This window comes from Melampsora larici-populina (genome assembly GCF_000204055.1).
Source record: "Melampsora larici-populina 98AG31 unplaced genomic scaffold MELLAscaffold_62, whole genome shotgun sequence".
NCBI classification, from domain to species: domain Eukaryota; kingdom Fungi; phylum Basidiomycota; class Pucciniomycetes; order Pucciniales; family Melampsoraceae; genus Melampsora; species Melampsora laricis-populina.
The window spans coordinates 43184-57611 of record NW_006768826.1 but is presented as its reverse complement, the minus strand read 5'-3'; the positions used below and the strand labels follow the sequence as shown (position 1 = coordinate 57611).

The 14428-nt window shown below is 40.0% G+C and overlaps 3 protein-coding genes across 3 annotated transcripts; 1 reads left to right on the top strand and 2 right to left on the bottom strand.

The window, feature by feature from the left end:
- Positions 1-995: 995 nt before the first annotated feature.
- On the bottom strand, positions 996-2272 carry MELLADRAFT_112131 (uncharacterized protein; the record flags this gene model as incomplete). Its single annotated transcript, XM_007416563.1, has 5 exons — positions 996-1312; positions 1380-1442; positions 1512-1586; positions 1843-1969; positions 2264-2272. 5 exons carry the CDS (start codon positions 2270-2272, stop codon positions 996-998), a joined length of 591 nt encoding a protein of 196 aa, XP_007416625.1.
- Positions 2273-2708: 436 nt separating this feature from the next.
- Positions 2709-5118, bottom strand: MELLADRAFT_93853 (uncharacterized protein; the record flags this gene model as incomplete). Its single annotated transcript, XM_007416562.1, has 9 exons — positions 2709-2968; positions 3035-3142; positions 3204-3311; positions 3384-3855; positions 3925-4001; positions 4083-4277; positions 4371-4531; positions 4793-5045; positions 5097-5118. The coding sequence occupies 9 exons, from the start codon at positions 5116-5118 to the stop codon at positions 2709-2711; spliced, it is 1656 nt and encodes a 551-aa protein (XP_007416624.1).
- A 7007-nt stretch (positions 5119-12125) lies between these two features.
- MELLADRAFT_112129 (uncharacterized protein) lies at positions 12126-13013 on the top strand (the record flags this gene model as incomplete). Its single annotated transcript, XM_007416643.1, has 3 exons — positions 12126-12183; positions 12209-12339; positions 12813-13013. 3 exons carry the CDS (start codon positions 12126-12128, stop codon positions 13011-13013), a joined length of 390 nt encoding a protein of 129 aa, XP_007416705.1.
- Positions 13014-14428: the final 1415 nt, after the last annotated feature.

Genomic DNA, 14428 nt, shown 5'->3' with positions numbered 1-14428 from the left:
AGGGATTGTTGAATTCAAATTATGCCCTCCAATGTCTGTTACAGGTTGTAATCTAACAATCCTGGAGGTTTTTTGTTAGTACAATCAACAATTCTCACACTAAAGAAACAAAAAAATACTCAAATCCAAGGTCTCAGCCATAGGAACAATATGCATATTTTTGTGTATTTTTGTCTCTCTCCAAGACTGCTCAATATCACTGTTTGTTGGTTTTTATATTTTCTGCCCAGAAGATATTATATTTTGTGTAGTGTTATATGCATTGTGGTTTTAAAAATATGAAAAAATATGCCAGACAATCGGAATGCATCAAAGGCCCCTCCCATTATTTTTTCATATTTTTCTGACCCTTGCCAGCTTAGGTAAAAGATTCCTTTGACTTGTTTCCATGGCCGCTTTGTTTGACAATGGTATGGTGAGTGAAGGATGTTGCTTTAAAATTATCTAATCTGAAATTTGATTACTCAAACTTCTCAAGTCTGTTAACAATTACTTACTATCTGTTTAACTCCCTTATCAGTACGGATTTGGTTACGGATTTGGTTACATATTTTCAGTACGGATTCGGTAACAGATTTGGTTACAAATTTGGTCATCAGGTTTTTCTTGCAACTCCTCCACCACCCCGTTTCCCATACATCGCTAATTATGGTGATTTGTATTTAGGAATGGACTTTACATCAAGTACGAGAGAAACAAAGTCAAGACATTCATGACTACCTTTTTGATCAAAAACATCAAAGGGAGTAGAGTTTCCGCCATTTTTGACCTTGAGATTGGACAAATTGTAAGAATAACAACTGCATGTTTGTCACTAATAGAATGTGATCATCATAATTAGTTGATCATGAGAAAAAAACAACAGAAAAAGTGACAATCCCAACGAGTATAGTTATAAGTCACACAAATTAATAATGAAATAACTTTTGATCTTTCAAATGGGATTAGTGAATTGATATCGTCAAGAGTTTCTTGCTGAGATCTTATGAATAACCTCACATCCCAGCTTGTGGATCTGATACGGTAGTACTATTGTTTCCAGGAGGGTCATCACGATGTTCACCATACTCGTAATAACGCTCATCGGTATACATCTCCATCTCGTCATGGACATTAACATGTCGGGTGAGTGGAGAGGCGATGGCAATTTTGTGAATAGCCATCTCGTGCGCTCTGTATATTTGGATATCCAAGTCATGCATCTCGGTTAAATCAGATGTTGAGGCTTCTACAACTTCGAGCCGATGTTGAAGTTCGCCGTGCTCTTTGATGAGTAAGGAAACGGCGGGGATGGTGCGATGAAGCTCCCCATCTGAATCCTCCATCAGCGAGCTGGAACGAAAGTATTGTGTGACGGCGGAATAGGACTACAGACTTACTTTGCACTGCAACCTTCGTGTCCATCTCTTGAAGTTGAGCCATGAGAGTATTAACCTGCTCAACTGAATCACCAAGGTAAGCAAGCTGGAACGACCTGATAATGCGACGGCCAATCATCACGAGAGACTCACTTTGCGAAGTAATCATGTGCTCCGCGTCTCGAAGTGTAGCCTTGAGAGTAGCGACTTCATGTTTCAACATCTCGGCTGAATTATTAATGAGATATGATCAAAAGATTAGACATGACTATATCATTCCTGAGAGTTAGAGTCAGACCATAGAACCAACTTTCTTCTTTCATCAAAGGAGATTTTGCCCTGTCTCTTTTCATTTGATATCGGGAATCACGAAATGATCAGATCAATGAAAATGAAGGCCAGGGAAATGAAAGTATAGATGGAAGAGTGTGTTTGAAAAGACGGAAACCCTCACCGGTTAAAACCAGACATCTTATGTACGCACTGGAAGGTTGTTCAAGCAACCTCTGGTTCTCTGATCTGCAAACGCGCAGTAGTTTGTGGTCGGTCAACAATACCCTACCTCCGATTGGAGATCTTTGTTGCATTTGACACAAATTTGAATTGAGTGACTTACCCATGCATCCTTGAATGGAGCCATGATAGGCGCCATAATATATCTGTCTGACTTTAAGGGTCCCATAGATAGACAAAATATAGAAGAAAATCTTGAATCGTGTTAAAAATAAAGACAAACTTATTTCTTGATCAAAAAAAGGTGATTGAACGGACTATTTAGGAAGATCTACATTAAAACACATTCATAAGGCTTCACAGTGGTGAAAACAAGGCACATTCAGAACCCTTCAGAGATCTCCGGGTGTTAAGAGTGAAAATGGAATATGCGTATTTGAAGCCATACAAACTTCATACATAGGATGTTCTGAAACCTGATTATATCTGATCAGCCTTGACAAGACTTGATTGGCCGGTGATATATTTATATAAGTATACAGAGATGATATATGTATATAAGTATACAGATCTCTCATTAATATATCCCCGGGGGAAATATTTGATCTCACTCACAAGCCGATGATCAGTAGAAAGAGATGTGGATCATTATTCTGACATCAAATCTTACTAATATGTGAATCAAGACTAAAACAAATATTTCATACATTTCCGATCATAAGGGAAATTTGAGCAATGCAAAGGCAAAATCTAACATATACATACTTAAGTATAACTGAGAGATAGAGTATACTTGATAAGGTGGGGTGTTTTTTTGGAATTGACTTTGTCAATGGGATGAAGATAAATATTGAGCAAAAGAAACATAATTAAAACTACCTTGGTTGAATGATTAGATCAGTCACTAGATTTGTTGCTGTCGTGATCGAGTTCTTCATCGTCAGAATCAGAATCATATTCTTCCTCCATATTGCTTTCGCATCCTTCTAAAAGCGTTCGGATTATTTGCTCGTGAGCTTTGATTTTTCCATGAGCAGAGTCTAGATTGTGTTGGAATTCAGTTACTCGGACTTCCAGAGTGGCAACCTTTGACTCAAGTGAATCAATTGTTTCCCTGGCTTGCTCAAGGAGAGATGAATGGTGGGTGATGACACTGGCTGGAGATTAGATGATGGTAGTCAGCTAGACTTGAATCGCTGCAATCAACAAGGAGAAAAACTTACCATCTACTTGAGGCTTTTGCAAATCTTCGAATAGCTGTTTATTGAGGCTCTTGTCGATTGCACCCAGTGAGGTTTCAAGCTTGACAATTCTTTCCTCCAATGTTCGAACTACACTGGATCAAATTAGACAACTAGAAGTATATCAAAGCGAGTCCTTGGGAGAGCTGACCTTTTTCTTCTCGTTGCTGTTCCTCTCGGAAGACATCTACACCCGATTTCTTCTTTGGGGAAATATGGTTTGTTTCGATATCAATTGCTGGAATATCTCGCCCGATCACTGTGATGTTCTCAAAAAAATAACATTACATGAAAATAAGAAAGACATAACTACATGATGTTTGTGACAAACCCAGATTGCCAACTTCAAACACTTCTGTATCGGAAAAATGAATGAGATCCATGTCTTCAGGAACACATGGAGTGTGTTTCAGATCACCTTTGGCGTTGGTTTTGTTTGGAGTTTTCGGTCCAATCGAATCAGCAACTCGTTTGCTAGTGTGAGTTTCAAAAAAAGGATTTGCCATGGCTGATTCCGAGTCGGTTTGGGATGTTTTGAACTTTGAAGCTTGTGACACTGTAATTACTTGATTGACTGGGGGTGAAAAGATTGACTTCTTGAGCGCTTCGAGCTCTTGTCTTTCTTCTTGATTGCTGACATCGGATAGCGAAGACGTTTTTGAGGAAGAGATGGATGCACCGTGACGCCAATCGGGAAGGATTGTTCCTGATTGCATTGAAGGTTTAGAATTTTTTGTGGAAGTTGGTAACTCTGAATTAGGCGGACCAGGCATTGTCTTTGACGGCTTGAGTCGGCTTGAAGACTAAAAAGAAACCTCGGAATCAGCCATAATCCTTCAAAAACCAAACAAACACACAAAGATAGATCATACCTTTTGTTGACCCACTGTTTTCTTTTTGGTCAACTTGGAAACAGGGCGTGTCTTACCAGAAACCTTTACATCGGGATCTAGAATCAAGATACCAAAATACATAGGATGTAGTTGATATATCAGGTGGACAAGATAAGTCGCAAAATTGTAAGACTTACCAATTCCAATTCGCTTTTGTGGATTATCAGGAACTAAGTCCTGGGATGCAGCACGCTTTGCCATTTGTCCACTTTGATCAGCCAATTGAGAATTCATGAGAGAAGATGCTGGAAGATTTTTGAGAGAAGGATACTGAGGTTTGATATCTTGTGCGATAAATTGAGCTGGGGCGTCTGAAGATGGGTTCGGAAAGACTAGAATTATGCAGACCGTGATAACAAGTCAATAATTAGTGACAAGAAAACATACAACAAGAGAAAAACATTAGATTCTGGGCTTAGACTTACATTGAGGTTGTTGTTCTCGTACAATCTTTGCTACCTCTGCTTTGTTGGCGTTCGACTTTATAGGTGTCATTGGGTGGTTGATACGGAGCCAGTCAAGCATCGCTTGCTTATTGTTAGAGGGGTTGCTGGGGTCGAAAACATTGTTGGAGGTACCTCGACTGCTTGAATCCAACATATTGACACAAAGGTTTGTATGTGATGAACTAATTAAGGCAAACAGGGATTGGGAAAAGATAAACAAGTCAGAGTTTTGATCACACAAAGATTCAGGACTTATACAGAGAAGAAAAGGAGTATGATTTGTTAAACTCGAGTTACAATAAAGTGATATCAGGTTATCTGATATGAAAGAATGAACCGAATGGCATTGATGACCATATCATAAATAGAGAACTTAGCATATTATGATGTGATAGACTTACTTATACGGGATCTTTCTAAAAGTCGAAACAGATTCACTGATCAAGGGGAGGAATGCACCGTAAGAGTTGAGTGATAAAATGATTGCCGAGATGGGGGTATTTGTAAAATTATGTTTGTGGATCGGTTGGCGAGTTGCTGCACGGAGGATGGGGACATGGAGACGATGACTAAACTTGGCCTTCATCATCAAAGGGTCCTCCGAAGTCGTAGTACTGTTGATCTTGAAGGCGTTATTACTTGAAGTCGTGGTCACTGTTTATCTCCAGTGAATTGCGAATACTGAAGACTTATCGAGAGTCTTACTCGTGTAATGAATCTCATTCATTTTGCACTCAAAAACTGTATATATTTAACTGTACAACACTGATTGATTATACCCGAATATTCTCGTCTTCTATAGTACAAGATTTATCTTTGTCTCACCCTGAAGGGGCATTAAGTAGTGGATCACTAGTCATATCATGGCATACAAAACATAGTGTGAACAAAAGAACAGAATCGAGATGCCTTTACCTAATCTGTGACAGACCCTATGTATATTCAGATCCAGACCTGATCCGCCCGGAATATGTTACTTTTCGGGTAGTGATAGTTCAAGTCAGTTTCAAACCGAGCTTTTTTCGAAGGTATTCAGCTTAGGAGAGTGTCTGATAACTGGTTCATGTTGGCATTGTTTAAATAAACATTTGAAATCTAGAATTCGGTCATGGTCAAATATCAGGATCATCCAAACCAACAAAGAATGACAAAATCAGCAAGTACAGTTGTAATTGATCATCTCCTTTGTCTTCAATGAGATTATCCATCTCAATTTATTAACAAGTTTCAAAATCTTCAGCCCATCCTGTCAACTCAACTTATCAAATTAGGACATTAGTAGCAGTTTGTGATGAATCGTATCCATCAAAGCCAACTCCAGTTGAGTTAATCTTCCACTTCCACTGACACTCTTTGCTGACATCAATTGCAGGTTTCAGATTCAATGGAACTAATCATCAATTGACTTTCAGGATGTTCAAAGCCCCTTACTCCCAAACAAACAGACAAGATCAACATCAATCTTTTCATGGAGCAAAGTCAACTTTTTTACCCAAAGAAAATCAACTTTCCACTCGATCAAATTCATGCTCTGTTCTCAACTTGATTCAAGCCTTTCACTTAATCCAAATCACCCTTTTCACTCGATCACAATCAATCTTTCAAGATCAAGCTTTTCACTCGATTGAAATCAGGCTTTCTCATTGACTCAAATAAAGCTGTTCACTTGATCCAAACCAAGCTATCTACTCTATTACATTCAATCTTCTTATACCCTCAAAATTGGGACTTTTACTCAATTGAAATCAAGTCTTGTTATTGACCCACATCACACCTTGCACTCAATTAAAATCAAGCCTTTTCCTTGATTAAAATCAATCATCTTATTGATATGAATCAAGCCTTCCATTGATCAAAATTAAAATCAAGCCTTTTCCTTGATTAAAATCAATCATCTTATTGATATGGATCAAGCCTTCCATCGATCAGAATTAAAATCAAGCCTTTTCCTTGATTAAAATTGAGCATCTTATTGGTATGGATCAAGTGTTCCATTGATCAACAAGAAGCCTTTTGCTCAATCAAAATCTATCTGTTTACTCTACAAGTGATTTTGACTTCAATTATTATTTTATCTCAGCAATTATTGTTGAACAGTAAGTGTAATTTGAAGTCGATTTACACTGTTGATTAGACTTTATAATGATCAGATTTTGATTCCATACAATTAATTGATTCATTTGCTGAAAGTGTTCTTGAAATCAGGAACAGATTAGCTGTTAAATATCAATCTAAACATGATGATTACAAGGAACAAACTCTAAATTGGAGAAATCCCCAGCTTCAAGCTCAGGAGAATACAACTAGATGTAGTCTAATCTTGGTAGTTTATAAGCAGTATGAGATTTGAAGCTAATTCAAATTTGCTTTGTTGACTGATATAAGTGTATTATTCATCACCTATTGTATCTTAAAATCAATCAAATCTGACCGTTGATTAGCAATACTATGGCTGATAAAGCATCTCAAAGAATCATCACCAGAGGTTAGGTAACCCTTTTTCTTAACTGAATTCAAGAATACAAATGTAATCATAATTTTCTTGCACATATTCAGACAGAAGTCTCAGAATTCTCACTGACCATCTAAACATTTACAACCACATCCAAATTCAATCAACCAACTGAACAGAACTTGATTGGCCAACAATCATCATAAAAAAAGGTTGATATATTCCCAATCTATAATTGAAAAGATCAAATCACGTTGAATCAACACTTTGGGTTGGAACCTACTCCTGAGAATAACAATTTCAAACCCATGATCCCCTTATAGTCTACCTTAACCCAAATCACCTATTGATAAAAGGCACACCATTGAACTTCAACTTCAAGTTCAGAATTCCAATACTGATTGCTGAAATCATCGCAATTGAACAATCAATCAAGCTATATCCTAATCAACAAAGTGGAAAAGATGAACTCATTCTAAGAGTGGAAGACCTAAAGCCCAGTATCAAAAGCTATCAATGTCAATCAATTCTTCAACTGAAATATGAAATTTTGGGTATAGATAAATTTTTAAAATCAACCAAACTCAAGGAAATTGATCAAACTTAGAGGATGATGCAAGATATTATTGAAGCGTGGTTAGATGCACTCATGGAGATCAGGACAACAATTTGAGTAATCTGATTCATGTTGGCACTGTATCAATCAAATGAAATGATTTAGATCAATTTAATCAACAGGTGAATTCAATTGACATATATGAATGTGAAAAGTGGAAAGGTACATGAATGGATAGTTATGAGGAAGGATTGGTGCAAACAATTAGAATTCTTTCCAGATAAAGAATTATAAAAGAGAGAGAAGTAAGTGGGCATCAAATTGAACATGGTAACAATTTAGAGTTTGAGAAATGAAATTCATACAAAAGATCTACTTAAGCAAATTTGCACTTGCTGGAAGTTAAATGAAGAATGTATTGATATTTGAACTCCAAATGATCTGGAAAAGAATCAAATTTTAGAATAGCTTTGGAGTCATCAATATTTGGATCAAATAAGGTTAGAGTTGTTTTGAATGAGCTTATAGAGTTTTTTGTTTTTTATCCCAGGATCTTATATTCTTCATTGAGCCATTTTCTGGACTTGGATTTATGATGTCAAAATGCAATGGTTGACTGGAAATTGAAGCCCTGGCAGGCTGGGAAGAAGAAAAGGTACAGGAAAACCCTTTGAGTTAGCTGTTGATTTATCTGAGTCGTACATACTATCATATATCTCCAGACTTACCACAACCAAAATCTCTTGCAGTGCAGTTTTGACCTGGGTTTCCAGACACCTGAGATTGCAAGGACAAATGTGTGACTTTCCAGCATAGAATTGGATGTACCTCCAGATTTATGTTATACAAATATCATTTCTGTCAATTTTCCAAGGAGCTTAAAAAGTGTTCCTCAGATTTCCAGAAACCCAAAGTGTGAATGACCCAGATGTTGCCAAAGCTTTCTAAGGCTATGGTATTGATTGCCATCACACAAGCTGAGTTATTTGTATCACTGCCAGCATTAAAGAGGTTCCCAGATGGGAATATGGGTCCTAGTGATCAGATTCCCATTCTGCTACTGTTACACAGTTCCATGAATATTTCCTGAGTAGCCATTGTGATATATGTAGTCAATATTTTGAAATGTGTTTCTCAATCTGAACAAAGTTACAGCATGTATTACACATGATTTTTTTATCTAGATGAGCAGATAACTGAGCAGACCTGTATGTAGCTGATAGCTAAGGATTTACTCAGATGTTTGCACATATGTAGTGTATGCTTTATGGCTCAGATGTGCAGTGCAAGATGATTTGATGCTCCATTCTTCTCTCAATGATATTCCCAGCCTAGGTCATGTTCCGACCAGGGAACCTATTTAATGCTGGCAGTGTATGGGATTTTACTCTCCTTCAAATCATGGATCCAGACCTTGGCTGACACTCATGTATTACCATTGATATGAATTACAAGATGGTATCAAACATGGGAAACAATTGTGCCTGTAGGAGCAACTACTTACTATTAGACTGCAAAAGCTTATTGAAGTGGGTATTGAAATGGAACAAATATTGCCGTAATGCGGTCCAAGTGATGCAGTCACAAAATTATTTTGTATATAAAGAAATATCAATTACAAGTTGAGTTTGAGATTGGGATTAAAAACAACTGAGAAGGGGCGGCTCTGCCGCCAATGAGGCTAGTTTAACCTATAGGCAGAACAGTCCATAGCACCCGGATCTATTGGCGTTGCCGAGGTTGATGATGTAGTTGCGGCAGTGGTTTTCGTCGGGTGAGTCGACTCGTAATTTTGTTCATTAACTTCATTATCTATCTTGATTGCCAACTTAGCCATTTCCTCTACTTCCTCGAAAACATCCCTCACCATATGTACTCTAATTTCACCCTTCAATCCTTGCTTGAATTGAGAAACTAAAACATTTTCGGGCCATTTGACAATTAAAGACAATTCTGAGAACCTGATCCAGTAATCCGACACCAATCGTGTTTGACGTAGAGCACGTATGTCTCTCTCAGCTTTGGATATTCTTTCAGTGTCAAAGAACGTAGCTTTGAAGGAGTCAATGACACTGCAAATATAATGTGTTTCTCCGCAGTGAAAAATGATTACACTTAATTCAAAAAATGATTAAAAGTGCATTAAATCTACATTAAATCTGCATTTTTCTGCATTAAATCTGCATTATCAATCATTTTGTGCATTAAGTGCAATCATTTTTCACTTTGGAGAAACACATTATATTTGCAGTGTGAATTTTCGCCATGTGACTTGCCGCATTCTTTCCAAATCCAAGAGTTGGTTGGTTAAGGATTGACCCCAGAGACTTGCCTTTCCATCCATGTACAATAACGCGAATGCCACTTGGCCCTGTTTGTTGATAAAGGCCAAAGCGTTCATTTGCATATAAAGACTAATCTGATTTACAAAAACCTCTGTTTTTGGGCCTTTCGCTCCATCAAACTTGTTCGGAGTAGCAATTTTAGGAGGCTTGACAGCTACAGGGATTGCAGCAGGAGCGACAGCAGGCATAGGGGCTGGTTGAGTGGTGGGTGCCGTTTGTTGAGTTTCCATCGGTAACGATTGACTACCTGACGTGTTGGCCATGTTCTGTTCTACACTTTTCTGCAATTCCATCCACCTCATCTCAGCCTCTTTCCTCAATCAACTTTCCTCATTAAGTCTCTTGTTCATTTCCTCCAACTTGTTCATCAATTCTTGCACATTCAATTCTGACATTTCGATACTTTCTGCGTCTTCAAATGTTTCTTCTTGTCCTGAGGGTGGACTATTGGGTATAATAAAGTCCGGCGTTGTGAAAGTGTACAGCGGGGTTAACAAGGTTTGAGATTGAACTAAGTTTGTTGGAAGATGGAATTTAAGGTTTTAATTGATTAATAAGCTTTAGCAGATCTGCAAGGTTCCCTTGTGAATCTTCTCGTTTTAACTTGATGTAATAACTTTAAGTTGATTTCTTCTTTTGCTTAGAATCTTTTCTTTCTTCTTTCTTATGATTTATGTATCTTTCTTTCTTAAAATTTCTTCTTTTCTTCTTTTGATTACTGAATTAATTTTCTTTCTTCTTTCCCTTGGATCTTGAGTAATTAGGACCTGAATAGCTTAGAGATGCAAGGGACAGGTGAAAGGGTCCTCTAGATGATTAGATAGATTGCTAAGTGAGGAAAGCAGTCCACGTGTGTGAGCAGTAGACTAAAGACAACCGTAATCAGTACAAGCATACAAGATAAGCCTTATACATGTGAGGTCATAACACATGTTTTGACACATGGATGCGAACCCACCATACCATATATTGCTCAGCTCGCCGGCAGAAGCATTGAATATCCATGCCCCATTATCTTGCAGGTCTGGGAATTTTTTGGGGTCTGTATACCTCTGACAGAACTCGTCACTCTCTTTATGAGCGCGATGATGGAAAGGATCTACTGGAATAATTGTGTTTTCGAAAGCTGTGGGATCCTTGACATCATTGTGAATAACCCGGAGGAGGTTACAGGCATTGTCATAGAATATGACCTCTGGGAGTCCATCAGGAAATGCTTCAACCAAGAAATCCTGGTTTTCAACGGAAAAAAAAACAGAACATGTCAGCCTCAGTATTTCCACCACAAGAGTTTGAAAAAAATCACACCCTCAGAGCACTTGGTGCTTCTGCGTTGTAAAATGTCCGCCTATGTAAAATGATTCCGCAAGTCCCCACAATCAGTTGATCATTGTGCGTCCAACTGCGGCTGCAACAAGCCGTGGATTTCGGCTGGGACACCCCACCGTCGCGCGCGGCCTCGTGTGCACAATCAGCCTCGTCAGCGTGATGAAGGTCATCTAGATCGATGATTTCAGCCGTTTCAGGATTGAGGTGGACTGATGGGTCAGATGGTAGGTTTGAGCCCGGCCAGTTAAGCATTGACTTCAGGGAAAAATTCCTATTTTTTTTCACGTGAAATGAGGCCATAGCTGCCTGATGATGTTTGTTACCGCAAGTTTTTGTTCCGGGCTCTGCAAGGGCCGTGCATGGTTGTGCCTGACACCATCCTTTCAAACTGACCTCATGATCGGCGCAAAATCACAACGTCACTTCGGGTAAGGGGTTGAGACATGGCCCATTTGGAGGTGGGTTGCCGGCACGGTATGCTAACTCTTCCAGCTGGACAGATGACGCTGTACAGCGCCAGTGCCCTATCGTGAGGCCATCGGTGACCACCGCTTGGATGACTGAAGCACAATATTTAAGGTATTAGTTCAGGTGATCTAGTGTTGAAATAAACCACAATCACCTTTCAGCGCTTCCTCGCCGTCATGTTTGACTGTGGTGGCTCGGACACACAACGAGCAGAAGTGGTGTTGAAAGGCATTGCCATGATTTGCAATGTGGTACAGCTCTCAAACCATGGCAGGTAAGAAACGCTCGGCATCTTTGCCTTTGGTGCGGACATGGAGGACAGAGCCCTGTTGGTTGCTTCGTCTAAGCAGACTGAATATATCAACCCCATCCCAAGCAACTTCTTGCGAGATCTTGGGTGACGATTGGGCCCGGAGTGGATTGGTATTGGTTGGCTTTGTACATGAGTCTGGTTGAATAAATTGACAATGTTGAAAGTTGACATGCTGCAAAGTCAATGGTTTCAGCTGATCTATCTAGTTCTAGTGATATAAAGACGCATGATAGAAGTTCAACTGACTGTGCAAGCATTTGGGCTTGCCAAAATGACTTGGAAAGTCGATGGGACATTGCAAAATGACAATGTACCTGGTAATATTCTGGGTGCGCCCCTTGCGATTCGGTGTAGTAATACCTTACTTGGTTCCACAAGGAATACAAAGGACGATAATAGGCGCGGCAATCTGTGTTTCTTCTCAGTCAGCTAACATATGTGGATATGGGGAAGCAAAACGGAAAGCCTTACCTGTGCAGGCCCAGGTGTGGAACTCCGCAGAGTGGACACCATCCAGGTCATATAAATAGCCCTTGATGCGGGGTCAAACAAGGAGCTTTTTGCCCGATGGTTCATCACAGATGAGGCAGGTGGTTGTTGGTGGGGTAAGATAAACTTCATGGATTTTTGTCTCGGTTTTAAGTACTTTGAGTCCATAGGTACAAATGAGCAAGGTTTAATTGAGATGGGCGAACAGCAATGAAGGAAACATATGGTTTCAAAGGACTTTGTAGTCCAATAAGTCAAGGTTAAGGTGTAAGGCAAGCTTGATGAAAGGGAGGATGTGTGTATCGGCTGAGGTCAGGTTGAGGACTTTTTGAGCTCGATGGTACACCTCACTTGAAAGGTTGATAAATTTCGTGAGGTTGGCCAATGTGAGTCGATTGGCCAAGTCTGGGTTTTGTTTGTGGAGGCCATTTACGAATTCAGATACAAGCATGTTTTGCAAGCGCAATAGTCGAAGAGATGGTGGTTGAATGAGGTGGCGGGTAGGATTAGTGGTTGGTGTATGGTGGGATGGGTACTGTATGGTGCGACTGAGCAGGAATGTGGCAAAGCTATGAGGGTAACACTTACAGTGCTGGATGGTGGAGATGGGGTACACACGACGTGTCCACGCAATGGGACAAGTGCAGAGGATCCCGGCGTAGACCCATGAATGTGGGCCAGATGGAGGTCACGTTCTCCGCAGGCGATCACGTGCCGGGCTTGCTGCATGAGTTGTGGTTGAAATGTTGACTGCATAGAAGCATCGGAGGAGCTTTGTATCCGTGCCTGTAAGTCAAATGATCAGAGCGTGGCTGATAATTATCAGCGCTAATACAAAAGTGCCACCTGTAAAGTACAGATTCCTCGGCGAAACACCGAAGAAAAAAAGACACAAGCAAACGGTGTGCTACCGTAACGAAATAGACAGACTTCCCAGACCTCCCAGACGCCCCATTTCGGCCCCGTTTGACTTGTGAATCTCGAAGTCGCACTCAGACCAGTCTGTATCCCACCCAGACTCGTCTGTAAGCCATCAGACTTGTCTGTAAGCCATCAGACTCGTCTGTAACTATACAACAGACTTGTCTCAACCTTGCCTTGTAAATTTTTTGAAGACCCAGCCAGACCCGTCTGTATATCACCCACGCAGACTGATCTCGCTTGCTGCACATCCTGAGTCCAGACCAACATCACCCGATCAACCTATGAAGCTGAGTTTTGAAGACTGACGTCCACCAACAGTTACGACATGAGTTAACCTCAAAGTCACCACCTGGTCATTCATTCATGTGGTCCAAACCAAGTGCAACAAACTCAATCTTTTCATCGACTTTCAACAAACTCGATGTTTCACATCAAGACTCATCACATCAAAAGCCACAGGCAATTCATAACGTATATCATCACAACTCAATTACAGATATTTTCACATCAAGACTCATCACATCGATACCAAAACAAATCGGAAAACATGAATTAAAAAGCTACAACCACGGATCAAACAACAAATTATGCTCAATCAATTCCAAGCGATCTAGTTGTTGTGCAGTAAGTGAAGGGCAGTTAACTATCTTTTCCCATGTATTTGCCGAACTTCTGATCAACGCATCCCACTTGGACATCAAGAGGACCACCGATTCCAGGCTTTCGCTGGAGTACTTTGCAGTGTTTTGCAGGAGCAATGGAAGTAGACGGTCCCATACCATCCAGGTACGGCAAGACTTCAGGGTGAGTTGAGTATGCAGTGATTTAAGAACCATCTGACTCATTTCCCATGAAGATTTTGACACAAGCCCACTGCGTAGGACCAACTCAACTGGACGAAGTCCGTTTGGACAGCCATCAACCCAAGCTACAGATAAACGAAAGAAAGAATGAGTTCAGCAGACAGGGAAACAAGAAGTGAATTCAATTGACTTACGCATCTCACTTAGTTCCAACAAGGCTGAGTGTTTTTCTTCCATCGCAAGAGCTGACCGTACCATGTTTTGAACTTTGTAGGCAATCCGTTCTACCTCTTCCTCACCACTTCTTGCAGTGCGGAAAGCTTGGATTCCGGCTTAGTCAACAAGTCGGCCGCCCAAG